Here is a 25,422-nt window from a genome sequence, read left to right on the forward strand (position 1 = left end):
TCAAATTTTATTTATATATAATCGTATTTCAATAAATGTCATATCGGTTTTCTTGGCTTATTCAAGATTAAATTTATTTCTTATAATTATTAAGTTTTTCGTGTTTATTATATATATTATATATTCTAGGTTAGATTAAACTTAAATGATAACGCAATATGGTTCTAGAGAAAAAAAAAATTAAGTCATTCATCTTTCTTTTTCCCCCTTCTCCTTTGAATAGAGGAGTTATCTTATCGGATCTTGGAAACATTTCACTATCCATTAACCCGTGCAATTGGTTTGTATTTGGTGTTTTGGCCTCACAGCAGATCCATTTCAAGCGAAGAACATGGTGCACGTACCTAGAGGGTCTAATAATTCCCGCCGGTGCCTTCGGAGAGTGTCCTTAGATTTCGTTAAATTTACGCAATTGCTCATCGTAAAGCGGGGCCCACACAACCGTTGAGACCGGATGGATTTCAAAGGCCACTTATATACCCCCATGTGCTTGGCGAGGATTACTCAAATGCCCTTGGGACACGTTTGGAACTGGGAATTCTTTCTCAATCTAAAAGACTTTTTATTTTTATTTTTATTTTCTTGGAAAATTTGCGTTAAGGCCCCATAAAATAAAACTTTATGTGACCCATCCTCTTGTATACTTATCACTATGTATAATCCCTAAATACACGGCCAACATGTGTAACAACCCTAATACTAGCAAATTATCAAGTGCACTCGGATCCATGACATTAAATGTCAACTCAAATGATGTCAACAGTTTGATAATTAGATTTAGAGACCATGTCCAGGTCAACCTGTTGACATTATTTAGGTACACATTTAATGTAATAGATCGTTCCTACCCGATACTTTCTCCCTAATACTATACTAACTAAGAAGAGAGAGAAAATCTCAAAATGATTTCCATTTTACCCCTCATAATCCCCCAATGGAGTCCAAAGCCATAGCTAGATCTCCCCTCTCTCTCTTTCCCCTCCTAACTCCTCTCTCATCCTTGCTCAACTCTCCCCCTGGTTCCTTGTTTTTCCCTCGCTCAACTCTCCTCCTACTAACTTAACCCTCTCTAGGATTTCGTCCTCTTCTCGATCTTCTCCTTTAATCAACTCTAATTGCCCTCCGCTACCATCAGCCTCGAGCACATCCTCAACAAGTTCGACTCCAACCGTGACTACAAGATCTCCTCTTCTGAGCTCAATGGCATCTCTCTTTGACTATTAATGTACAATAATCACATAAGCCACATGAATATTGCAGATAAAAACTTAAAGTTTAACAATTTGAGTTTTCCATTTGGGAAAAAGTTCTCAGTTTTCAATTTTAGTTTTGTGTTTACAATTAGGATATTCTTTTGAGTCTATTAATAATGGGAATTTGGATTAGCAATTTCATGGAGAAATAGGAGAAATTAACACACTTATGAGCTTAGATGTTCAGTATAAGCATTTTAGTTGTTGAAAGACTCGGCGACATTAGAGCTAACGTGACCATACCTAAAAATGCTTCGGTTAATAATTGTTAAATATACTCTAAAATTATCATTTTTAACAATTAAAGTTTAACGTTAACAGGTACACCATAATCTTAAGAAGTACGTCGTAACATTAACAGGTATAACATAATCTTAACAAGTACACTATAATTTTAACAGGTACAACTTAAGCTTAACATGCATGTGATAATATTAACAAGTACACCATGATCTTCATTATGTCAATTTTTGCTTTGTGAAATACTTAATCTCTTAGGAGATGGAATATCCCTCAATAATATCAGCAAAAAAATAGATCTTTTCAACATACTATTGATAATCTTAACATCGAAGCTTTAACATTAATATCCGATTTTTTTTTTTTTGTAAGAATAAAAACTAAATAGGATGCCCTTACAAAAAAACATCATATTCTCAACTTATGCACGAGGCCATTAGTCAATATCTTCTTGAAAAAATAAGATCAACAGCTTCAGTAAATAACAATCTTCAATATAATCATATAGTCCAAGAAATTATTTCTCTTTAGAATTTCATCAAACAACTTCTTGGTATCCTATAATATATGATATTTAAACAATATTCCAAACATAGTGTTCCAAGAAACACATTCATCACAATTTCAACAACACCGCCCTTTCAACATCACCCAAATTAATGTCCAAACTCGATGTACATTTTTATCAAAAGATTTGAAACCCAAGCATATAAATCTAAAAGTAGCTTGACAAACAAACAATGAGCTAAGCGAGAGGGTGGAGAGTAGCAAACAAGTGGATGGAAATGGAGAGGGTGTAAGGTGGTGGAGAGGGTTGATGGTGGAGAAAGGCGGAGAGGATGGAGGAGGGGGAATGACATCAATTGGAGTCAGTACTTCGACTATGAGGACAAGAGGCAGAGGTGAGATAACAGTGATTTCTTTGGCGGTAGTGTGGTGCCGAGGAGGAGAGAAGAACGATGACAGTTATGGTAATAGAGGAGAATTTGGGTTAGGGTTTGGAGGCACGAGGGAATGTGGAAGAGAAATTGATGGTTCGGGTTTGGGGGAAATTGGGGAGGAGTGGATTTGCTATATTGAGGATGTAGGCTTGGTTGGCGGTGGAATCGACAGCGATGAAGAGAGAGGGTACAACGAAGAGATGGCAGCAAGAATTTGCGACGGAGGCGATTGGATAGGGTTGAGATGAGGGGAGAAAAGGTGGCAAGAGTTTGAGAAAGATGAGGGAGAGGGGTATAATGGTAGGAGAGAGAATAGTAAATTAGGAATTTATGGTGAAATACATATAAAATGTACTTTTTTGGCTGGAGGGGCTGGACCGTATTTTCTTTCATATTTTTAGGGCTTAAAGCACATGAAAAATAATTGATGGAGCTGTGCCACATTGGATTTTTGATATTTGGGGCCTTGACACAATTTTTTTCCTTTTTATTTATTTTTGTCCCCTCTCAAATTCAATAACATTAAAGTTTAGAAAACAAATCAACAAAATAAGGTATTAGTCTTTCACTTTCCATCATCTAAGAAAAACTAAAGATGGAAAAAGATTCTAAATTTTATGAAATAATTTATAGTATGGTTTTTGAGGTATTATCCCCCAAAACTTATGTAAATTTTAAATGCATGCCTCTAAAGATTATATTATAATAGTAAATATTTGATTTTTTTCGTATGTTATATATACAAGGTGGTTGTTCTGAACTATACAAGAATGTAAGGAGATGATTTAAAAATTGTTAACGGTGTAAAGATACAGCTTTGCATCTACTTAATCTCATGATTTCTATAAAAAGGAATATCCAATGCGGACCTTTGCCAGGTCCTCACATGATACCATATTTACAATGTCAACAAGAATCAATGTGAAGGCATGTTGATATGTTTTCCTATAGGTAAGCAAAGAAACACAATGAACAAGTCCAGCTAATTAAATTAATAAGTAATGCTCAAAATCAAGGAAAAAGCTGTACTCTTTCTACCCTTTACCAGTTCAAATGGAGTAGTTCTCATCACATTGTCATCCACACTTCTCAGTTTTCTACATGGGTTAGGTGAAGTGGTTGCCTAATCTTGGAAGAGATCAGATTAACAACATAAACATATGTTGTACATTACACTAATTAATCCCAACAATTATTATCCAACCCCAATCAAAATAGCAAGAAACTGAGGAGCTAATAATACAATAAAGACCTTTGGTTCACTTCCTAAATCATCACTCTAAACCTCACTATGTCAGCCATCAATCCCTGTACAAAGATCTCCTACCCACCTCCACCTCCACAACATTTGCAACATATCATCATCGATGCACACGAAACCAACGACTTAATGCACCCACATCCACAACAACATGAACATGGGCAAGAGCATGAGCATGTGCACGTGCATGGACATGTGCATTTTGGCTTGCGAACTCTAATTCGACAACAACAGTTGGTGGTGAAAGTGGTGGTGGTGGCCGTGGAGGTTCTAGAAGGCTTCATCTTCTTCGGCTTTTGATGGGCCTGATGGATCTTTCTAAGGTGGGTGGCGGTGGTTATGCTCTCCATGTCTCTGACGAAGCGAGAGAGATGGCGTATGAAGTCTGGATACAGCTCGAGATTGCAGTGGCCTCCCCCTTTGATCCACAAGGGGTCATATGGATCCTTGGATCGCTTCCATAGACCATTCCCATGGTGAAAATTCACGACATCATCGTCTGTTCCCTGTACAATTATAATGTGCAATACAATGAGCATGTTAGCACAAAAGATGAGCTAAGCATGTTCCCTGTAATTTCTATCAGGAAGATAATCTGCCGAAAAACAATTGTCTCTTTCTTTGAAGGTAAAAGAGTAAAAATAAAAAAAAATCACTCTGGTCTATCAATAGGGCAACAGGGGTTCCATCTGCAATTGGGCAATAGTACAATTTATACGCAATTAACTATGGGAGCAACAGCTGAATCAGAATAGTTAGGAATAGAAGTGTGAAAATGAGCCAAGAACAGTATTTGGTTGCTATGAGCTTTTTACAAGATAGAGTGGTATATGTTGTGATAATCTGAATAGCAAGATGTGCACAAGTGTACAAAGCAAAGATGAAAGGATGGCTGATTTGTGGTGATTCAGCGCCATTATATTGAAAAAGAAAGCTAAAGCCTAAATAACAACAAACATGGTAAAGTCATATATATATAGAAAAGTCTCTTCATATGATGCACGGATCTCTAGGTATCATCAATGGATAGAAACTTTAGTGGATGATCAACTTAAGTTGACATAAGTTTCTCTCTCTCTCTCTCTTTATATATATATATATTCTATTTAGACAGCATTAGTGACATTTTTCAGTGTTTTATGTATATTCTCGAATTCTGTGGCTCTAATCCATTTGATAAACCTCTTTTAATATAGACTGACCAATTGACCTGAAATAGCTTCTGCTAGTACATTGTTGATCCCAGCCTTGTACTTGTGTTCATCATTATTGCTCTACTTCCCACTCGCACATAGCTAAATCTATTATTATTAGCCAATGGAGAACTGCCTAATTCTTTGATTTCACTTTGCCAAATAGGCAAATATAATACATTTGCTTCCTCGGCACCCAGTAGCAGATTCTGAAGCCAATAGTTGAATGGAAACTGAAAACATTTTATTTCACTATATACCAAGCTTGGGTTCGCCCAATGGGACATCATGCACAGAAAATCCAACCATCCATACAATTGCACAAACCAATGGGTCAACGTATAACAAAGCTTGAAACTCTTGGTTCCTATTCACTCCCAAAAATTTTCACCTTGTTTATCAAATAACATTCACATAGGAACCTCATACTTGTCTCTATACATCCACATTTTGCTCATCATTGATTCTATTTCCATGCTGCCTAGAAGTTAACATGATCTTCGATGACCAACTCTTCTTCACAATACATTATTTAGTATTTAGTGCGATTATGATTCTGGAAATCTCTGTTGAGAGTGTGTCCTTGATTCTTTGTATAACTTCTTGAGAATTAAATAGGAACAAAGGTCTATCATAATTAGGAGATTGGATCTCATCATAATAGAGAGTTTGAATTCTATTCTAATTAGGAAGTTAGAAACAAAGTTTTTCGTTTCTCTATACATAGTCTATTAGTGTTGGGAGGAAAAACCAAAGAGAGGAGGGAGCCGCTATTCTTGTAATCTAAGTTAGCAGAAGGCGTAAACCAGATTCAAGAATAGTGTGTAAGAGGAGAGAGTTTCGTAGTCTTTATCCGAGCAAGGTTGCAATACTGGGAGAGCTTTTCACAATCTTTCACCAGCCAAAAGATTGTAAGGAGAACAATTTGAAGAGAATATGAGAGCTGATTATGTATGTGAGGTTGAGAGGTTAAAATAATAAGATACGAGAGTTGAGTGGTTCCTCTTGTAGTTCTCCCAGGTACATAGTCAATTTTCTCATATTTTTACCTCGTGGATGTAGGTCGAAGTTGGTCGACCAAACCACGTTGAATCTTGTGGGTGCTTTCCATCTTGTAGATTGTAGGTTGGTTTTCGTTTGGGGAGATCGTACTAGTGTAACTAAAATCCCCAACAATCTCCTCTCTTTCTAATCTCCAAGTACACTTCTCCAGCAACTTTGAGACTCTTCAGAGATAAACATATACCACTCTATACCCCCAAATAATCCACTGTTACACTTGAATCAATCTCCATCGCAATTTGCATTACATACAAGTGATATTGATGTAGGACGCTTAATCTGAGTTGGAGTCTATTTAGATTAGGAAATATAGATTAGGAAATAAATTCAATTTTAGAGTCAAATTAGATTAGGAAACAAAATCAATTTTGATTCATAATTTGTTTCCTCTATTATAAGGAGTTTTTTTAGGATAGAATTTGACACTTTTTTTTTTTTGTAATTCTAGTCTTACTAGGAGTCTTATTTGATACTTTCTATTTTTATAATTCTAGTCTTACTAAGAGTCTTATTTGTTTTTTTATTTAATGTAGGCGTCCAAAATTATATATAGGTCCCCGCACGCGATTCGAGACAAAGAGAAGACGATGCATGTTGCTATTCGAGTCACAGAAACTCATTTGACGACGAAAAACGCATAAAGTGAGTCGACGGACCATATGAAGTAACGGAACTTCGGAATAATAAAAACACAAACTGATCGAGAGCCTCACGTCGCTTACGAAAGGCGAAGCGCCTCTCGTATCCCATTTATTCCACATACGATTCAATCATGGGAGCTTGTAGATCTCCTCGTTAGCTTTCCAACGCATCTTGAACAACGCAATTCCGAGTTCGGACGACGAATTTACGACGAAAACAGACACAACGCGCGGGATAATGCGCCAAGACTCGACGAGACACAAAGGGGTGTCTGCAACCTGAAAATACTGATTTTGACAGTTTAAAGCCGTTTTTCGACCGTTAACCACCTGGATTTGTCTCAACTGATAAAATATCATCCAAGAACGTGGTTAAGTGGTTACAACTGAAGATAAGATCGAATTGATTGTTCTTATCCGAAAACAGGGGTCCCTAAGCCTATAAATATAGCCTCAGGACCTTTATTTTTTCAGATCTAGAATTCTCGAGCGTTGGCGAAACCCTGCTGAAGAAGACTGAAGGTGAGGAGTACGAATTTCAAATGAGAGGAGATTGGATCGAGTTCATCGGCATAAAGAAGAGGAGCTCGTCAGATCTACACGTCCCGGTCGTTTGCCTTGAGATTGTCCCGTTACGGTGATCTCGAGAAGAGTGGTTATCTCGCTGTTACCGAGATAATTGCTTTGGCTTTCTAGTTCCTTCGCGGATCAACGAAGGTCCGAATCTGCTCTAATCGTTTGGTGGTCCACGGATACTAACGTCCCCGTCACAAGTCAAGATCCCACGCAAGCAGCGGGCAATAAACACCCGTTACGTTGTTTGACGAGAGTTGTACTTTTTTTATTTTCATTGTGTAAGGGTCTTATAAAAAGACTAATCCTTTTGTTTTTATTATAACGATTGAAGTTGTAATGAACACTGCAATGAATACATCAACTTTCTTCCCAAACATTTAAGAAGAGTCATGTAACCCCAAAGGAGAATAACTTTTCATCAATAAAATTTCTCTTTTTTTAATATTTTCTTCATGGATTCGAAGTTCTTCGTGGATTCGAAGATCATTCTTTGTGGATTCAGATAACACCCTTGGTGGATTCCGAGGTTATCACTTTCGCGCTGCATCAGACATGCAATGCGACATAATTATTTGAGATGTCTGATATTTCACGATGAACTTGGGATGCATTCTATACCTTGAGAGAGGTCCAACTAAGGGTAAAGAGCCTTTAAAAACTAAAATAGGACTTCCCTCATCAAGCAACCAAGTATTTCGTTTAATTATCATTAAAGTCCTTTTCATGGGCCATTTCCGTGGTGCCTACTCACGGAACCATTTAGCTGTTCCTTGGACAAGTATAATTGACAAATATAGAACATGAACAGCAACACTGAGAATCTTCCTACAATATGAGGGCCTGCAACCCTTATCACATTTACATTTAAAAAACAAGATGAGAGCGATGTTGGCCAACAGCCTGTTTAGAAAATGATGACAGGATGTTAGGCGCGGTTCCTATAACAGTACTGAAAGTTTACAAAGAAAATAAAGTAATTGGTCGCTATATATGTCTTTGTCATAAGCAGTAAGGGGTATATGTTGTGATAAGCTGAATAGCAAGAAGATAGATATGCACAAATGTACAAATTAAGGATGAGCGAATAACAGTCTTTTGATGATCAAAAAAGAACGAAGGCATAGCAAAAAGTGACAAGCAAATAAAACAAATTATTGTCTTCGAGAGGCAGGATGAGGTGATGTTCGTTAGAAGAACATGGACGTTTGGGGAGTTACCAAACGTGGCCTAATATGGGTTGAAAAATTACATCCTTGGGCCAGCAAAAGTAATTTCTGGGATAAAGTAATTAGCAATTCAGGATTTGTATTCACCAGCCACAGTCTACAGTAGCAAGTTTCAAACTTAAAAACATCTGCAACACAAATTGAAATAGAAATTTTTGCAATAAATTGAAACTTAAAAAAGGCATCCACACTAGGGAAACGTACTTACATGGATTACAAGAACTGGGCACTTCACCTTTTTTATTTTGTTAATATTCTGCATTTCCAGATCGCTGAATCAGTAATTCAACTCGACCAGAACAATTTTTTCACAGTAATCTATAAAGAAAAAAGGCGTTAAAATGACCGAAACATACTTTATAAATGTCGAAGCACAAAGTTGTATTGATGTGGCAAAGCACCCGGATACCAGACAAGATAGCACTATGAAGGACGACACCCCTCAATCTAGGCAAACGCGACGCCAAATGCAATGTCGGCCCACTTCCCACAGACTGGCCGTATAGAATAATATCCTCCTGACTAACCCCATACTCGGTTTGCAGACACTGGTACACTGCTTCTATATCTGCATAAGTATTCGATTCGCTCGGCTACACACAACAAACATAAACATTTTTTATGTTTAGACTACTTGATTCAGCGTTGCCATTGGAACTAATGATATAGAAATCAGAAGTGGAAGTAACACTAAATGTTGCGATAGACTTGACAGTCGAATGAGAATTGTGGTGGCTCAGAAAAGTTATTCAAAGGAAAGCTTATGCATTTGACGGCTGGGATAAAGGATCAGATTGGAGTGAATGAACCTATATTTATAGACTAGACCCCTCTACAGTCATTTCTTAATAAGGTGTCATTTTTGTTTTTATTAATAATTCACCAGCATATGTCCAAAAGCTACGCCATTATGTCATATGCTTAGAGGAACTTAATAAATTTGACGTATGCTATAAGCACCATTGTGCATAAAAAAATGCAAACAGACTCAACACAACCAGAGTTGAGGTTAAGAAGGGATTGAGTAAAATACCATACCTTTCCGCTGGAAGCACCATAACCAGAGTAGTCGTATCTGCAGATAGTAAGGATTCTGAGTTAGTGAAGGGCCAAAAGTACACCTGACTCTATAAACAACGGAAGTTCAAAAGATGTGTGACGCTATGGAAGTACCAACTTTAAAAAACAATATCATGTGAGTAGAAGCAGCTTGACTTGCTTTTACACGCCCAGTTTCCAAAAGCCCAAACAGCATACAAAACCGGCTATGACCGAGTTGGCAATCAACTTGAGCGAGAAGGCATTCTACATCAACTGGGGATTTGGATCCTCTCCGCGACCAAAAGGGAATCGAGTAAAAACGAATGGAGAGACCGCTTACTGTTATGAAACCACTTGTGATTAATCACAATAATCGATTGTTTAATAGGCAGTTGTGACTCATACTAATTGGCACTCATTCCTAATTGGCACACAAAAACAAATCACAGCTGCCCATCAAACAATCAACGACTGTGAATAATAGTAGCGAAGAGGATCCAGATCCATTAGTTTTTATGGATCATAGACAAGTTTGATACAGAGCCCACTCCCAAACTTCTAATCCTGTGTGGATTGGCATCTAACTGATAAGTTTGCATCAAATCAAGGAGTTTGGGCCACTAAGGTCTGGGTTAGTCTGAAAGGGGTGGGATCGGGTTAAGACCCTCACGGCAGATTCAATTTTCAGACCGCAGCTTCGGCCTTTTTAATAAGAAGGAAATTTTGGAACAAAACACGGACAGATCATACATGAGCGCAAATGCTTCTCAAATGATGTGAAAGAAAGTTTTAATTGACAGATTACTAGATTCTATCTGTATAAGTACATACCGCTTTCTAAAATACAAAAATCCAACAAAAACATTTGCAAACTGAAGTTACGCAACGTATTCTTCCTTTTGTGAGATAAGGCTCCAATTGATAGGTTAATGGAGCTTGTACAGTGAGCCAAACTATAGTAGACTAAGGCCACTTTCCCCTAAAAGCTTGACCTATCAAGTCTTGAAGTCCAATCACATATGAAATGTTCACAAGACCTCCTTACTCCCTCTGCGACTAAATCTTAATTATATCCCCCCTTAACTTGGATGTTTAACTGGATGCAAGTCACGAACCCAACAATCTCCATCTTGGCTCATATCCAACAGCATGCCTTTTATCTTTGAAGGTCTATGAGTTCAACTTTATTCTCTATTCAAACCATCTTGAACACAACATCCACAGTCAGCATTATCTTAGGAGCGCAACTTTTAGAACAATCTTTGGGAATCACCTTTGTGAATGAATGACCACATGTTCACTGCTCTCGAAGCAACATTCATCCATTAAGTCATAAAGCAGCTAAGAAAGCTATGCTCAATACCGATGATCCTTGAAAAGGAAGCTTGTATTCAAGAAGCATTGACAACAGACTGAGTTGGTTTCGACCTAAAAGGTTAACCTATGACGTCTTATATCCCAACCGCGTATCAGACAATTGCGTTCTCCCTTCATTTCCAGTGTGTAGCTAACCCCCCAAGTTCCATCACTCCTTAGCTTTGGATAATTTGAACCTAATTTCGGAAACAAACGCAACATATACGGGATTCGAGTGACAAATTTCTACACGTGACATATTTTGAAACTAAAAGTTACCTGCTCTAATTCTTACAAGTCAATAAGACAAAATTCAAGAGAAAATGAAACACGTTCAAGCCTAACTTGCCTAACTTGCCTAAACTATGTATTTCAGTTACGCCATTCACATTTTCTCCACTTGCATGGACCCTCTTCTTCTGCTCCGCTGTCCCATACATTGGAAAAAAGAGTCAGCATCAGCCAAATCAAGATTAGATTTTTTTTTTCCTTTTTCAGACGACATGGGCGAACTTCTGACTATTTGCAATCAGATCGGGTATGATTACCATACTTCGCTATTTAGCGTCGGTTGCTATTGATGCCAACACCGATATGGAAACTAAATGGATAACTTATGACTTAATGAGCTTAAAAAATCAGGGGTTTTTTGACCCTGAGCAAACTTCGACAAACCCGTTCAGTTTTATAACCTCGCCAAGTTTAAAAAAAAATTTGAAGGAAGTGCAAGATGAAGAGGGAACACTAACCCCATGAGGTTGACCCTGAGATTGACCTTGAGCTGCACAAAGAGATCGTAGAGCTGCCCCAAGTCCGCGGCATTGCCGTGAGAGTAGAGAACGGTGAGCCTCGCGTACGGGTTCCTCAAATAGAAGGCCACGATCCTGTTCCCGTACTTGGTCTCCACGACGTGCACATCCAAGGACTTATCCCTGGGGACTCCAGAGGCCACCAGCCTCCTGCTTTCTCCCCCGCCCTCTCTCTTGACGCTGTAGGTCGCAGGATTTGGGGGAAAGAAGGCAAATTTTGCTGCCAGATTCGACACCGAACACCCCGAGAACATCGAGATCGGCCCAATTCATTGACAGGGCGCCAGGTTCCGGGGGTTCTGATCAAAATGCGACACGGAGCGGGGGCGGAAAAGTAAAAAATACAAGTTTTCTGGGATGGGTTTTCTGAGCAGAAGAGGGTGGAGGGAGAAAGGAGGCTCCTTTTCCTCTTCTTGAGATTTAGCAACTGGAAGTGGGCTTTTTTGTGCTAGCGAAGAAAGGTGGCTCCTTTCTCTTCCAGCGCCGCTAGGAACGAAAATTTCTGAAATGGGTTTCGGAGCAGAGCTGATTTTTTTTTTGCCCCTTTGAGCAATGCATCCGAAGCATGCAAACCAAAAAAGGGTCTAAATATAAAAAGGATTTGTGTATGAATTTGAGAGCATGATGAATAATAATAATAATAATAATAATAATAAATTTAAAGAACCTCTTTCTTCCCTTTTATTATTATTTTTTTCTTCAAATTCTTAATTTTGTGGCTACAGGGAGAGAGGTTACGAAATATTCACATCACTATCAAGTTAAAATTAATCTACTCCGCTATACAAACACAGAGATTTACTATTCATACTACAGTAAATACTACAGTAATATTTACTATAGTATTTTTACTGCGGTAAGTAGAAAACGTGATACTATGGTATTTTTAAAAAAATTTACTATAGTATACTGTATGTCATACTTTGCACGATGTTCATACTAGTTTGCACAAAGCTTCGTCGCACCGAAGAAAAGTTAAAAAAAAGAAAGAAAGAAAGGAAGAAAGACTGCAATTGAGAGTGAGTGCGTGTGGACAGGAAGCGGAACACAGTACAGTTCATGTGGCAGGGCCCACGTTTTTAACTCATGCGGATTGTCAGGGAGCAGATAATAAGACAATGTTTTGGCATGCAAATAGCAATGTCTAACAATAATGGCAAAGAGAGCCTGGATCTGGTGTCTAACCGAATCCAGCAAACAGCCTTTTTTATGGGGAAAGTAATATGCTTTTTTTTGGAATTTTTTTAAAAATAAACCGATTTTTCTAAATATTTAGTAGTCCCGTATGTTTTCAGTGTGCTAATCACGGAGTATTGTTTTCAGAAAACATACGGAATTACTAGTCCCGTATGTTTTCTAGGAGATTAGTGCTGTTGAAAACACACGTGACTAATAGTCGTGTATGTTTTTAGCTAGGCGTTTTTTAAAATCGATCTTTTTTTGACATGTTAGCCAAAAAAAATCGATTTTACTAAATATTTAGCAAAATGATCGATTTTGCTAAATATTTAGCAAAATCGATCTATTTTAAATTTTTTTTCTTTTTTTATGATAATATTTACGGGGAAAAAATAAATATAGGGTTTTCGCAAGAGTTCCTGTGCCTTTATAGGCTACAGTTCCATGATGGTAAATGGAAAGTGAAATAATGGCAAAGAGAGCCTGGATCTGGTGTCTAACCGAATCCAGCAAACAGCCTTTTTTATGGGGAAAGTAATATGCTTTTTTTTGGAATTTTTTTAAAAATAAACCGATTTTTCTAAATATTTAGTAGTCCCGTATGTTTTCAGTGTGCTAATCACGGAGTATTGTTTTCAGAAAACATACGGAATTACTAGTCCCGTATGTTTTCTAGGAGATTAGTGCTGTTGAAAACACACGTGACTAATAGTCGTGTATGTTTTTAGCTAGGCGTTTTTTAAAATCGATCTTTTTTTGACATGTTAGCCAAAAAAAATCGATAATAATCTTTTTTTTTTTTTTTTTTGGATTTTGTCACTGTTGTGCAGGGACCCTAAGGACCTACTACATTGAAAGTTTGAAGCTTATCAATCAACTTTTTTTTGACATCCATCAATTTCTTCTAGTAGTAAGATATGAAGGGCCTACCTCATTGACCTTTGTCACTAGTAAGTCCTAAAGTTACAGGAAAAAGGGTAAATTTTACACGCTAACAAAAAATAAACCTTCAAGCTTGGAGTGTTTCAGAAAAGGCCCATACTTTTTCCATTTTTCAAACTAACACCCCCAAAGTGTTTCCAGGAAGCTGCGTGAGAGCTGATTAGCTAGGAAATTGGTCGGTTTCCTAAAAACCGAGAAAAGAAAATTGGGTCATGGAAATCAAAAAAATATAATTTTCATTAAATGTCATCTTTAAAATTCGCCCAAATCATCCAATAAAATATTATTTTCATCCAACAACTCATCTCATATCATCTCCTTTCTTACTTTTAAAAATAAACCAAACACAAGAAATGAGTCACATCATCCAACTCATCTCATCTCATTTCATCTTTAAAAATCACCAACATCATCCAATAATACGGTGACAACTCATCTCATCTCATTAAAATTTTATTTCCATCCATTCTTAAAAAAAACAAGAAAAATGATTTCCTTAAGTATGAGTTACATCATCCAATAATATAATGACAACTCATCTCATCTCATCTATTTTTTTAGTTTTAAGAATGAACCAAACACAAGAAAAGAACTTATTATAGGAAATATGTTTCCTATAATTCATTTCCTTTTTTTTAGCCAACCAAACAACCTCAAAACATTTTCTATAATTTCTTTCCTAAAAGATCACTCACATCATCCAACATTATTGTGACAATTCATCTCATCTCATCTCATCTCTTTTTTTTACTTTTAGGGGCTGTTTGGTTCGCTATTATAAGGGGTGGAAAACTCAGAAAACCCCTCCACGTCAGATTTTTAGCTCTCCACGTCAGTTTTTTTGTTTCCGTCCATTTCTTTGTGCCGCTTTGGTTCGCTCGGATGGAAGAGAGAAAACTCTGCTGAAATCGTCGCCAACTAAGATTTTTTTCCCTCTCCGATTTCCTTCCTCAACCAAGTGAAATTGATGAAAACTCTGTCACGTCAGATTTTTTTCCTTCTCTGTTTTGTTTACAAAAGTTTTTCTTTTTTTTTCTATGCGAACCAAACACAAGAAAAATAAATACATTGGTTTCCCACTATTTTTTATGTGCGAACCAAAGCAAAACCAAACACAAGAAAAATAAATACATTGGTTTCCCACTATTTTTTATGTGCGAACCAAAGCAAAACAATATATTTCTTGGAAAATTTTGAAAAACTCAAAACTTGTATTTCTTTACATGGAATTACATTTCTCTATATCAAGGAAACGAACCAAACAGCCTCTTAAAAAATAAATCAAACACAAGAAAAGAAACTATTATAGAAAATATGTTTCCTTTTCTTTAATTCCCATGTTTTTTAGCCAACCAAACGGACAGAGAAACAACTTAAGATTCACCCTCAAAGAGGTCCAGTGTACAGGAAAAACAATAGATTAATTTGTTGCCATCCAAGATATTCAAAAATATGTGAGTAGTTTGAACTGTGTCTTAATCAACATTTGATGTGATCAGGGGCTAACATAAAACTTGGAACTGAACAAACCGCGAGAAGTTTGGTGAAGAACATGCGTTGGAAGATCCGCAGGAGTCTGTTTGGAAGCTGCGCGGTCGACCACGACGTAAGGTCGGTCGACCGCGAACGTGCACAGGCTCAGGCATGAGCCTGGATTTGGCGCGGTCGACCGCAAGACCCTGTAGGCGAATTTGGGCTCTGTCGTTTGTCGCGGTCGACCGCCATACCTTGTAAGTGATTTCAGGTTCTGTTTGTTGGTCGCGGTCGATCGTGGCGGTCGACCGCGTAACGGGTCAGGCCCAATATTATTCCTATTCAATTTGGATTTGGTGTTTGCTATAAATACCAACATACGAATTAGAGTTTCTTTGGCTTGGATTGGAGATTGGTTTGGGGATATTGGAGCGCAGAAAAAGAGAGCTTTTCTGAGCAATTGTTTGAGGGTTTATTTGAAGAGATTAAGAGATTTGTTGGTGAGATTAGTTTATTCCTTCGAGTGATTTGTAATCTCAAGTTGTACTCTTCTTCTCTATTAGGTGAGATTAGTTTATTCCTTCGAGTGATTTGTAATCTCAAGTTGTACTCTTCTTCTCTATTAGTGAAAACCCAACCCCCTTCTTGCCCCGTGGACGTAGGCAATTTGCCGAACCACGTAAAACTATTGTGTTTGGATTTGTGTCGTTGTTTTGATTTGTTTGGCCTTTATCTCGACGTTTGTTTGATTTGGTTCTCGAAGCACGTCCGTTTGGTTGTCCCGCTTCCGCGCCGCGCACAACAGGAACAAGCACACGTGTCTCAAATGCAAGACCTGGCATGCCAATGCCCCAAAAATTCACCATTCTTTTTAAGGCATGGGGACGTGAGATTATTCCAAGATCTGGTGCCTGTGGGACTAAACAAATGGAGGGGGCTTGGCTCATCACCAAGGATGATATTATTATATCACCTGGTTAACATACAAAAGGGCTCAATCATTACAGCTCTTGTGCTCTGAGTCCAATTTTTTTTGGCTCTAGAGAGCATTGATTGGTTTGTTCTAATTGCATATTCTACTCGCCCTCCAATCTCCTTTTAGAAACCTGAAACTAGTACGCTGAACTCCTCATCTTTGTTCAGATATAGAGATCTGGAAATTTTCTTTTTTGGACTTAGTGTCTTTTTTGGGCTGAAGAAAATTTTTAAATAAACTCATTAATATTTTTTTTAAAAAATTGATCACCTTGAGTTTTTTTTACAAAAATTGACCCATTTTTTGTTAATCCGGTTTATAAATAGTCGGGGTTGATAACCCTAAACCCTAACATTCTATGCACTAACTAGTCGGGGTTGGCAACCCCGACCATTTAGGAACCGAATTAAAAAAATGGGTCAATTTTTGTAAAAAAAACTAGTGGGGTCGATTTTTTTTTAATGTGAATGGGTTTGTTTAGAAAATCTTTTCTTTTTGGGCTTGATGATAAGAAAAACTATGCAAGATTTCTCCTCTTTAATCACCACAGGAACTACTACTGATAATGGAGAAACCTTAGTTCTATTCTACCTTTGTATGTTCTCAGAACCAAATAGAGATTAAGTGCCCCTTGAATCATATATGCAGGTAACAGAAAACAGCAAGTCAAAACACACACGAATGTCTGAAAACTGACTGAAAAGGTACTAACATATGCAAATCAAATAATTTAACCAAAATTTTCATCATCCATAAACCAAGAATTAACAATGTGTCTACCAATAATCTCCACATGAGCATCTTCCATCCTTAAAATGATGAAACCTCTGCATGTCTCTCACAATGATCTCCCTCCCAGTAACCTGAGATATAAACTTAGTTGCAGTATGGCAATCTCTACACACTCTCAGGTTCTTCTTGATCTGAATCATTGTTCCAGGCCTCGAGCTTATAAGCCCGAATGCAATCGCCAGCTTCTCGCTGTGGCTCGCCAGTAACTGAACCTGCACTTCGTCCTCCACATCATGACTTGATTCAGTATCAGGCACATACCCAATATCCCTTATCTCTTCCATCAACTTCTTCAACCTCGCATAAATCTTCATCGACTGTGGATGATTCGTGCTCCCAGAATAAAATTTATGGACTTTGCTATGCAACTCGATTGAGGTCCATCCAGGGGTTTTCTGCAATCCTTGCTTCTCCATCAATCTCCTGACTCTGGCAACTTCCTCCCACATTGAACACGACGAGTAGATATTGGCTAACAACACATGGTACCCGCCTTCGTCTGGCTCAAGCTGAAATAGTCTCTCTGCTGCTACCTCCGCTAACCGCACGTTTTTGTGGATCTTGCAGGCTCCTAGCATTGCGCCATAGACGCTAATGCTTGGTTGTAGTGGCATCCTCTCAATGAAATTCCATGCTTCATCAAGCCTCCCAGCTCGACCCAAGAGGTCGACCATGGTCCCATAATGGTCCATTGCAGGCCCCAACATGTAGTCCTTCTTCATGCTCTCAAAGTGCAGCTTTCCTTCATTGACCAGGCCCGCATGGCTGCAGGCTGACAAGACGCAGAGGAACGTTACGTCGTTTGGCTGTATCGAGCTCCTCTTCATCGTTTTGAACAGTTCGAGTGCTTCTTTAGCAAACCCGTGTGTTCCATAGCCATCTATCATCGCGTTCCAGGTTGTGACATGTCTGTCGACCATCAAGTCAAAGAGCTTTCGCGCTAGGGCAATGCCTCCACACTTTGCGTACATGTCAACAAGTGCGGTCGCCACGAAGATGTCTCCGTCTAGACACATTCTCATTGCATACCCATGAATCCATTTTGCTCGACGGAGGAGTGACATATCTGATACTGCTGGAATGACACTGACTAAAGTGAAAGAATCGGGCTTTATGTTTTCAGATTGCATCTTGCTGAAGAGCCTGAGAGCATCATCTGCGCATTTATTCTGTGAATAGCCCAGTACCATAGCGTTCCATGAAACACGAGTCTTTGCTCTGAGGCCTTCGAACACCTTTGCAGCAAGATCAGGTCTTTTGCACTTTGAGTACATTGTAATGAGAGAATTCATGACCGATACATTAGACCCTAAACCAATACTCAACGAGAGCTCATGAATCTGTCTTCCTTCTTCAAGATCCGCCAATTCAATACAAGCATTCAATGCAGCTAACACAGAGGCATCTGTGGGCTTGATTCCCTTCGCCAGCATACTCTTGTAAAGTCTCATTGCCTCTTCAGCATCTCCACTCTGTGCATACCCATCAATCATCGAGTTCCATGAGACAACATTCTTTGCTTGCAATCTATCAAACACCAATCTAGCAAGCTCTATATTCCCACATTTCGCATACATATCAAGAAGAGCTGTAGAAACATTTACCAACTGCTCGAATCCAGCACGAATTGCAAACCCATGAATAGATTTCCCAACCTTCAAAGATTTGGTATCGGCGCAAGCAGGCAGAGCCGACACCAGGGTGATTGGATCGGGTCTCATCCTGTCCTCTTGCATTCTGGAAACAAACTCTAAAGCATCAATTGACAGCCCATTCTGCGCATATCCTGCAATAACTGCATTCCAAGCTACCAAGTCTCTCTTGGGCATTCTATCGAACATCTTTCTTGCATCCTTAATCCTGCTACATTTAGCATACATATTAGCAACTGCCGTCATCGCATACACGTGTGAACCAAACCCATTTGATATCAACTGTGAATGAATCTCTCTTCCTCTCCTGAGGTCTGCGTTATCCCCGCAGGCTCTAAGAAGGTAGCTGAAATTGTAGGCCGAAGGGCGAACTTGTGCCTGTCTCATCAAGGAGAAGAAGCAAAGGGCTTCTTCAAGAGAGGAATGGTGACAATGGCCGTTGAGGATTGAATGGTAGAGCTCTTCGGTCTTAGTCTCGATCGAGGAGAAGACCAAGGAGGCTTCTTTGAGGCTGCCGAACCGAGAGAAGAGGGCAACGAGCTTCGATTGGATGATGGGTTCGATGGAAAGGCCTCGCTTTGTGATGAGGGAGAGGAACTGGTGAAGTTCTCTAGTGTTGGAGCAGAGCTCGAGGAGGAGAGAGGAAGGATGAGAGAAGAGATAGGTATTGATCAAGGGAAGAGATTTGGGTTTTTCCGAGGATTGAGGAGGAGTGAAGGAGTGAAGTGAGGAGAGCATTTGGGTTTCTGTTTTTGTTGCTTGGGTTTCAAATAAAAGCGGGTAAAAAAGGGACCTGTGGCAGTTTACATTTATTATAGCTTCAGATATTTGACAACATACTTCACCAAATAACTCATTATTATCCAAAACATAAAATGAAAATAAAATAAATGTTGTTGTCAAACTTCTGCATCGGAGATGATACAAGGAGACACAAGAAAAACTCTGGAGATCATAATTATCATACTGTAGAAAAACCTACCAAAACCTCACACGATCTCAGCTCGAATTTGAGCTAACAAGACCCTTAACTTCTAGGTCTCTGTACACCAGAGACTCAAGCAAAAGGATCTATGAGGAAGTTAGTTCACGCTAAAGAGCCTGTATCTTCCTGATTTCTCCCACATTTGTATTTTGTATCGAGCATTTCTCATTTCCAATGAAATTCTGAAAGATCGACCTCCTCTTTCTTATTTCCGCAAAAACTTTGCCTTGTCTGGTAACTCAAGGATACAAAACTTTTGCTCGCATCTCGTGTTTATTCCCTTCAATGGATGTCTCTTCTCTGTTCAAGCTTCACTCGGACAGGAAATATGGCCGACTCCTGCCAAAATCAGAGGAGATACATCTTCCACAAGAAAACTCACATGCATTCTTATGGAGAGAAAAAATTTGATCAGTAGCCCAAAGGCTGATTCATCCATCACAACCAAATGAAGAATCTCAATCTCAAAACCGTTTCAATCTACCGCTAGCTTGGTGCTTTCAGTTGAGCCTACTGCAACCCCTGGTAACTTCAGCGATACAGCTAAATCATCCATCATCGCATATATCTTCTCGATCTCTGGCTTGGTTCTATCCCCAACTTTAAAATTATGCACGATTTCATTCAAATCAACAAGCCTGCCGTTAGTCATCGTTCTCACCCCTCTCTCCTTCATCAACTCCTTCACATTCTGCGCATCTTCCCATCGTCCTGCAGCCATATAAACATTCCACAACAAAGCATATCGAGAACCATTGAAAGGTTCCAACTCGATCAATTGCTTTCCTATTCGTTCTCCCAGTTCTATGTCTCCTCGAAACCTACAGTATCCAAGCAAACCGCTCCAAACCAACGATTCTTTCTCCTCGGGCATGCACTTTAGCAGTTGTTCGGCTTCCTGAATCAGTCCAAGGCCGCCATAGAGATTTGCCATACACCAATAATGCGCAAATGTGGGCTTCAATTGATACAAGCTTGTCATTTGCTCGAAGTACTTATTCCCCTCTTCAAGAAACCCCCCACGAGCACAGGCGGACAGGATACCAACAAAAGTAACCTCGTCCGGACTGATTCCTGCCGAGTTTTCACCTAACAAAAAATCAAAACAAACCAGAAAGTGAATCTCATATCCATCTAGGCCGACAACTTTAAGCACGAAGAAAGAACACGGATTACCATCTCCAACCATTTCTTCAAACAGAGAAATCCCATCTCTCGGATCACCATGCACGCAGTACCCCGATATCATCGCATTCCAGCACACCAAATTCCTCCCCTTCAACGCATCAAAAACCCTCCTCGCATCCCCAATCCTACCGCACTTCCCGTACATGTCGACCAGGCCTTACAAGTTCGTGCTGCCGTGACCACGGATTCCTATCGTACCTCATACTTGTTCGTCGCCGCCCGAGTGATCACACCTACCCACTCCGTCTCCTCCCTCCCCTTAGCCCGCAAAGTTCCTCACTACATACCGTGAGACCCCTCCCCCCTCGCGAACCCCGACCCGGTGCCGCTGGGGCCAGCCCACCCGCCACCGCTCCCGCCCCCCCCTCCATCCCAGCCATCAATCTCTCCCACCAACCCCAGCCCGTCCCCCCCCCCAAATAACCCCGCCGACCACTAGCGGTTCCAGGAAGACCGACGTCTCCGCCCGCGCCGCCATTGCGAACTCGCAAACACCTCCCTCGCGCGCCCCGAGCGTCCCCGACCTTTCGACGCCCGCTGCCCAGTCCGCGTTCCACGGAGACCCGGGCCCCTGCTCCCATTTCGAGTCGAACACCCTGCGGGCGTCGTCTGGACGACCCGCACCGCGGCCGTAGCGAATGGTGATCAAGCAGTTTGGCTTACGCACTCGTAGGCCGCCGAAGCGGGCGCCTGCAGGGCCTGCGCCGCTGGAGCCTCGCAGAGGCGGGCAGCGCCGTGGCGGCGAGGGGGAGCGAGAGGAGGGAGGTGAAGGTGAAGCGAGTTGGGGGGAGGGGGGAGAGTAGCGAGGGGGACGTGGGCGGAGGTGGCGGCGAAGCGAGGAGGTTGAGGAAGAAGAGGGTCGGGGGGGAGGGAGGCGGTGGAAAGGAGGACGGGACGTGGGGGTAGGGACTGAGGGGGTGGAAGCGAGGAGCGGAGGACGGGAGGCGGAGGAAGGCAGGGAGGGGCGGGGAATGGCGGCCTGGACCTGGAGGAGCTGGCGGACGGAGCGGCAGCGGAGGAGGGTGAGGGAGGGAGGCGGTGGTTAGCAGGCGACATGCGCCGCGCCTCCGGGGGAGGTCGTCGAGATTTCCCTGACGCCGGAGGAGGAGGAGGAGGGCGTCTGTGGGTCCATCCCATCCGCGCGCATCTCAAACGCGCGTCAATTTGGTGGTTTCAAATGTCCATTCCTTAAGCATGGCAAGCCGTTGGATCTGATATCATTTGGATGCACATTTTATACGACAAATTTAACCCGTTATAATAATCCAGTAGATTGTAATGAGTTAAAATTTTAATAGCATGTTTAGCTCCTTATTATTTACACTTTTAATGCTTAGGTCATGTTTTGAAGCTTTTTATTGTAAAAGGGTATATGTCTATAACATATCAGTAATGTCGAAGATGCCCCTCTTTCTACCAAGAGTGAATTATAGCTTCTAGATGTAACAAGCAAAGTAATCTCAAAATCTGATTTCTAACTCTCTTCTCGATTATGTTAGATATAATTTGTGATTAACATTATAGTAGTGAACTAATAATAGATATTTCTATTGAGAAGATATTTGAATGAAAAATTACAAATTAAACACTTCTACACTTCAACCTTGTAAAATATATTGTTAAATACCTTTTAGAGAGATACAAATAAGTTTCTTTCCTTCGTTCACATATTCTCTAGAATCATAGCACACTTCACAGTAAAAATAATGTGGAAATAGTTCAAATGTTCAATTTTGACATAGTATACTTTCAAATTTGCAATGGCTTCTTCTTCCCAATCACCCGAACAAATTCAACCGCGGCTTTAAGAGAATTTACAGAAGCTAAATCCATCAGACTCGTCGACGACAATGTCTCTTCTCCTCCAGCCAAATCCGAAACCCCTCTAAACACAATCACAGGTACGCCAGGAGACATCGCCGTCTGCAGCCAAATACACAGCAAAACCAAACAATGGCTCATGTTACTCGATCGGGTCAGTAAATATACGCATTGCAATTTCCATGGTTACGTACCATGACAATCGCTGCGCTCTCCTCGTCGACTGTTGAGACTCCGAATTCTTCAAAAAGAAACTGGCGAAAAGCTGCATTGTCCACAAATACATCAGCAGTTGATGCATTTATACCAGGAAGTATTTTGGGAGTCTCGGGTAGGCAGTAAGTCTCATTGACACATCTTTGTAACTCCACCTGCGTAAAGAACAAGGTACATTATTCGATTCAGGCAACTTCAAAACAGAGAGCAGAAGAAGAAGTAGCTATTCGAAAAGTGATATACATCGAGTTTTTCTGCAACTCGGTACCATTCCGGATTTACTTGCATCCAGAATACTTCTTCCATCGGTTTGCCAACCGAGTAAAGTTCTTCAGGTTTAAATTCCACTCCTGATAGCGCGTTCCTGCCCACTGAGGGAATGCTATACTCGCCGAATCTCAGCTCTGGGGGTTCTTCTTTCGTCTTCGAGCCAAATTTCTTTTTAACAAACAGGTAACTAGTGAAGTATTTGAATATATATGGCGAAAATATGTGTGTAAAAGTTAGAAAATATGAGATCGATAAGTTACCGTCCATGACCATGAGCCAGTGAAAGCAACAAATTTGGGCACGCTAACATCGCCAAAGGATATAGAGTCATCTGCGCTTCCAGCTGCTCCGTAGTGAACTATTCCCCATACATCGAAGACGTCTAGCAGGATCTGAACTGTTATTCCTGCATTCAACTGATTTCACACGAACAATCTTTGTCACCGCAATTAGTAATTAATGCATGCAGCGCACATTGAAATTCAGAAGTAACATGTTCGGATTGTGATGCGTAGAATTTCATAATGGTAAGTATATATAGAAAAAAAAAAACTTGATAGTATTATTCATTCTACTAATTAAGGTGTTTAAATTAAATGCAGCACAATATAGAGAAGTTCTGATAACCTAAGCGATGTGGGATTAAAGTAAAGCAAAACAAGAGAGTTTATTATTTACTATACTTAAGAGACAGTTGTGAATAGGTACCCTTCGTTGGCCGGACATGACGTAAATGGCCTCTACACCATGAATGCTCCCAATGTGAAACCGCCGTCCTATAATAGTTCATAGAATGTAATATCACATATCATATACCATAAGGGGGAAAAAATTGATTAAAACACAAAAATAGCATAAGATCGTGGCAAAGGCATGGAATAATTTTGATCATTCTTCATTGAGGAGTAATATCATGACAGCCACATTTCAACGTTTCCCCCCAAATACAGAGTTTTATTATCAAAATACGTAAGGAGACATATTTTATTCGCAAATGGTTGTGTTCACCAGTTGACCAATAGGCTCTCGTCACATTACCCTCTTAGAGCATCTCCAACAGCTTCCCCATCTTTTTGAAATACTCAATTTTGGGGAATATAGAGGGTTTTTTGGTCCAACAGATTCCTCATCCCGTTCCCCAAAATAGGGAAGGAGGAGAAAAAATAGGGAGCCTTCCCCAAATCTGCAGCATTCTCCAAATTTTTGGAGAGAGCTTTATTATTGTAATAAATGCGATTTTTCAAAATGGGGAAGCTGTTGGAGTTGGAGCAAAAATAATTTGGAGAATATGACTTTTGTTTCTCCATTTTGGAGAAAATTTTGGGGAAGCTGTTGGAGATGCTCTTAAATTTAGTTCCTCTAACCATAAGATCAAAACTCCAAAGTTATGGTGAGAATCAAGGATTATACTTTTATATTAATTCTAACATGCCCCCACAGGTCAAGCGTCCTTTTTTATGGGTCGAAACCTGGACTCACGTAGCGGTGTCAATTTTTAGAAAATCCGTATTTAATTCGTGGCCGATGGGATTTGAACCTGGGTTGCTCTGATACCAGCTTAAATTTAGTTCCTCTAACCAGTTGACCAACAGACTCTCGTCACATTACCCTTTATTAGAAGCAATCGACTCCATATTTCTTTCTTTTTATTATATCTTTCACTTTGTTACGTGCCCCCGTGCCTACTAACTTTGCTTGTTCAATTTGTTATGCTCGCACAATCTGTTACGTAGACTACTGGATGTCTCCGGGCATTGAAAAAAAATAATTTACGTTCCAACCAAGGGGGGTGAACCAAATTAATTTACAAGAGAAGTACGTTACCGTAGAGGTCAACGAAGGGCACGTCAGAGCGGGGCAAGAAATTCCCGGAGTCTCGGAGAGCGTCGGCCTCCGGCGGATACGCCATCACCACCCCGATGAACGGCCCAGATTCGTTAATCCGGTCCACCGTCGAATGAAGCGGGTGCGAAGAATGGAGGCCCGCTGACCTCTCCGTCGTCACCACCACCACCACCACCACCGCCACCATCGTCAAGCGAGAGATGGAGCCTGGAGCTGGTGCCGGAGGCCTTCGCCATGGCCGAGGTTTGAGTTGAGGGGGCTGCAGGGAGCTGTTGAGATATGAGGCTGAAATTTTGTCAAACTACAGGGAAAACTAATTTGTGTAAGTTTTGTTCAGTGGTTTGAGTTGAGAGGGGAGCTGTTGAGGTATGAGGCTGAAATTTTTTGTTCAGTGGTTGAATGAGAGAGGGAGGGAATTAATTAATTATGTAAGTAAGTAGAGAAAGATGTAGATTAATTAATGGCTACCTTGCACGTCAAATAC

General features: G+C 40.2%; 4 protein-coding genes across 4 annotated transcripts; all 4 read right to left on the reverse strand.

Annotated features, from left to right (window-relative positions):
• LOC109851182 (protein ABHD17B) lies at window positions 3,446–12,216 on the reverse strand. The gene is made up of 5 exons (XM_020421217.1): window positions 11,540–12,216; window positions 9,432–9,468; window positions 8,750–8,986; window positions 8,602–8,649; window positions 3,446–4,201 (listed from the first exon to the last, which is right to left on the reverse strand). The coding sequence occupies exons 1-5, from the start codon at window positions 11,851–11,853 to the stop codon at window positions 3,758–3,760; spliced, it is 1,080 nt and encodes a 359-aa protein (XP_020276806.1). The 5' UTR covers window positions 11,854–12,216; the 3' UTR covers window positions 3,446–3,757.
• LOC109819820 (pentatricopeptide repeat-containing protein At1g11290, chloroplastic) lies at window positions 16,801–19,372 on the reverse strand. The gene has a single exon (XM_020385744.1). It carries the CDS (start codon window positions 19,349–19,351, stop codon window positions 16,946–16,948), a length of 2,406 nt encoding a protein of 801 aa, XP_020241333.1. The 5' UTR covers window positions 19,352–19,372; the 3' UTR covers window positions 16,801–16,945.
• On the reverse strand, window positions 19,395–20,937 carry LOC109819822 (pentatricopeptide repeat-containing protein At3g51320-like). The gene is made up of 2 exons (XM_020385747.1): window positions 20,775–20,937; window positions 19,395–20,687 (listed from the first exon to the last, which is right to left on the reverse strand). Exons 1-2 carry the CDS (start codon window positions 20,929–20,931, stop codon window positions 20,074–20,076), a joined length of 771 nt encoding a protein of 256 aa, XP_020241336.1. The 5' UTR covers window positions 20,932–20,937; the 3' UTR covers window positions 19,395–20,073.
• On the reverse strand, window positions 22,378–25,151 carry LOC109819821 (bark storage protein A-like). The gene is made up of 6 exons (XM_020385745.1): window positions 24,918–25,151; window positions 23,802–23,869; window positions 23,354–23,509; window positions 23,067–23,261; window positions 22,802–22,978; window positions 22,378–22,709 (listed from the first exon to the last, which is right to left on the reverse strand). The coding sequence occupies exons 1-6, from the start codon at window positions 25,123–25,125 to the stop codon at window positions 22,536–22,538; spliced, it is 978 nt and encodes a 325-aa protein (XP_020241334.1). The 5' UTR covers window positions 25,126–25,151; the 3' UTR covers window positions 22,378–22,535.

This window comes from Asparagus officinalis, chromosome 8, assembly GCF_001876935.1.
Source record: "Asparagus officinalis chromosome 8, Aspof.V1, whole genome shotgun sequence".
Lineage (NCBI taxonomy): Eukaryota > Viridiplantae > Streptophyta > Magnoliopsida > Asparagales > Asparagaceae > Asparagus > Asparagus officinalis.

Coding starts and splice junctions, on each gene's coding strand:
- LOC109851182 (XM_020421217.1), bottom strand. CDS start 11,853: ATGTTCTCGGGGTGTTCGGTGTCGAATCTGGCAGCAAAATTTGCCTTC. Junction 8,987..9,431: donor ATGGTGCTTCCAGCGGAAAG/GTATGGTATTTT, acceptor TGTTGTGTGTAG/CCGAGCGAATCGAATACTTA. Junction 4,202..8,601: donor GCCCAGTTCTTGTAATCCAT/GTAAGTACGTTT, acceptor ATAATTGTACAG/GGAACAGACGATGATGTCGT.
- LOC109819820 (XM_020385744.1), bottom strand. CDS start 19,351: ATGCTCTCCTCACTTCACTCCTTCACTCCTCCTCAATCCTCGGAAAAA.
- LOC109819822 (XM_020385747.1), bottom strand. CDS start 20,931: ATGTACGGGAAGTGCGGTAGGATTGGGGATGCGAGGAGGGTTTTTGAT. Junction 20,688..20,774: donor TGAAGAAATGGTTGGAGATG/GTAATCCGTGTT, acceptor ATTTTTTGTTAG/GTGAAAACTCGGCAGGAATC.
- LOC109819821 (XM_020385745.1), bottom strand. CDS start 25,125: ATGGTGGCGGTGGTGGTGGTGGTGGTGGTGACGACGGAGAGGTCAGCG. Junction 23,262..23,353: donor CTGGCTCATGGTCATGGACG/GTAACTTATCGA, acceptor TTTGTTAAAAAG/AAATTTGGCTCGAAGACGAA. Junction 22,710..22,801: donor AGAGCGCAGCGATTGTCATG/GTACGTAACCAT, acceptor ATTTGGCTGCAG/ACGGCGATGTCTCCTGGCGT.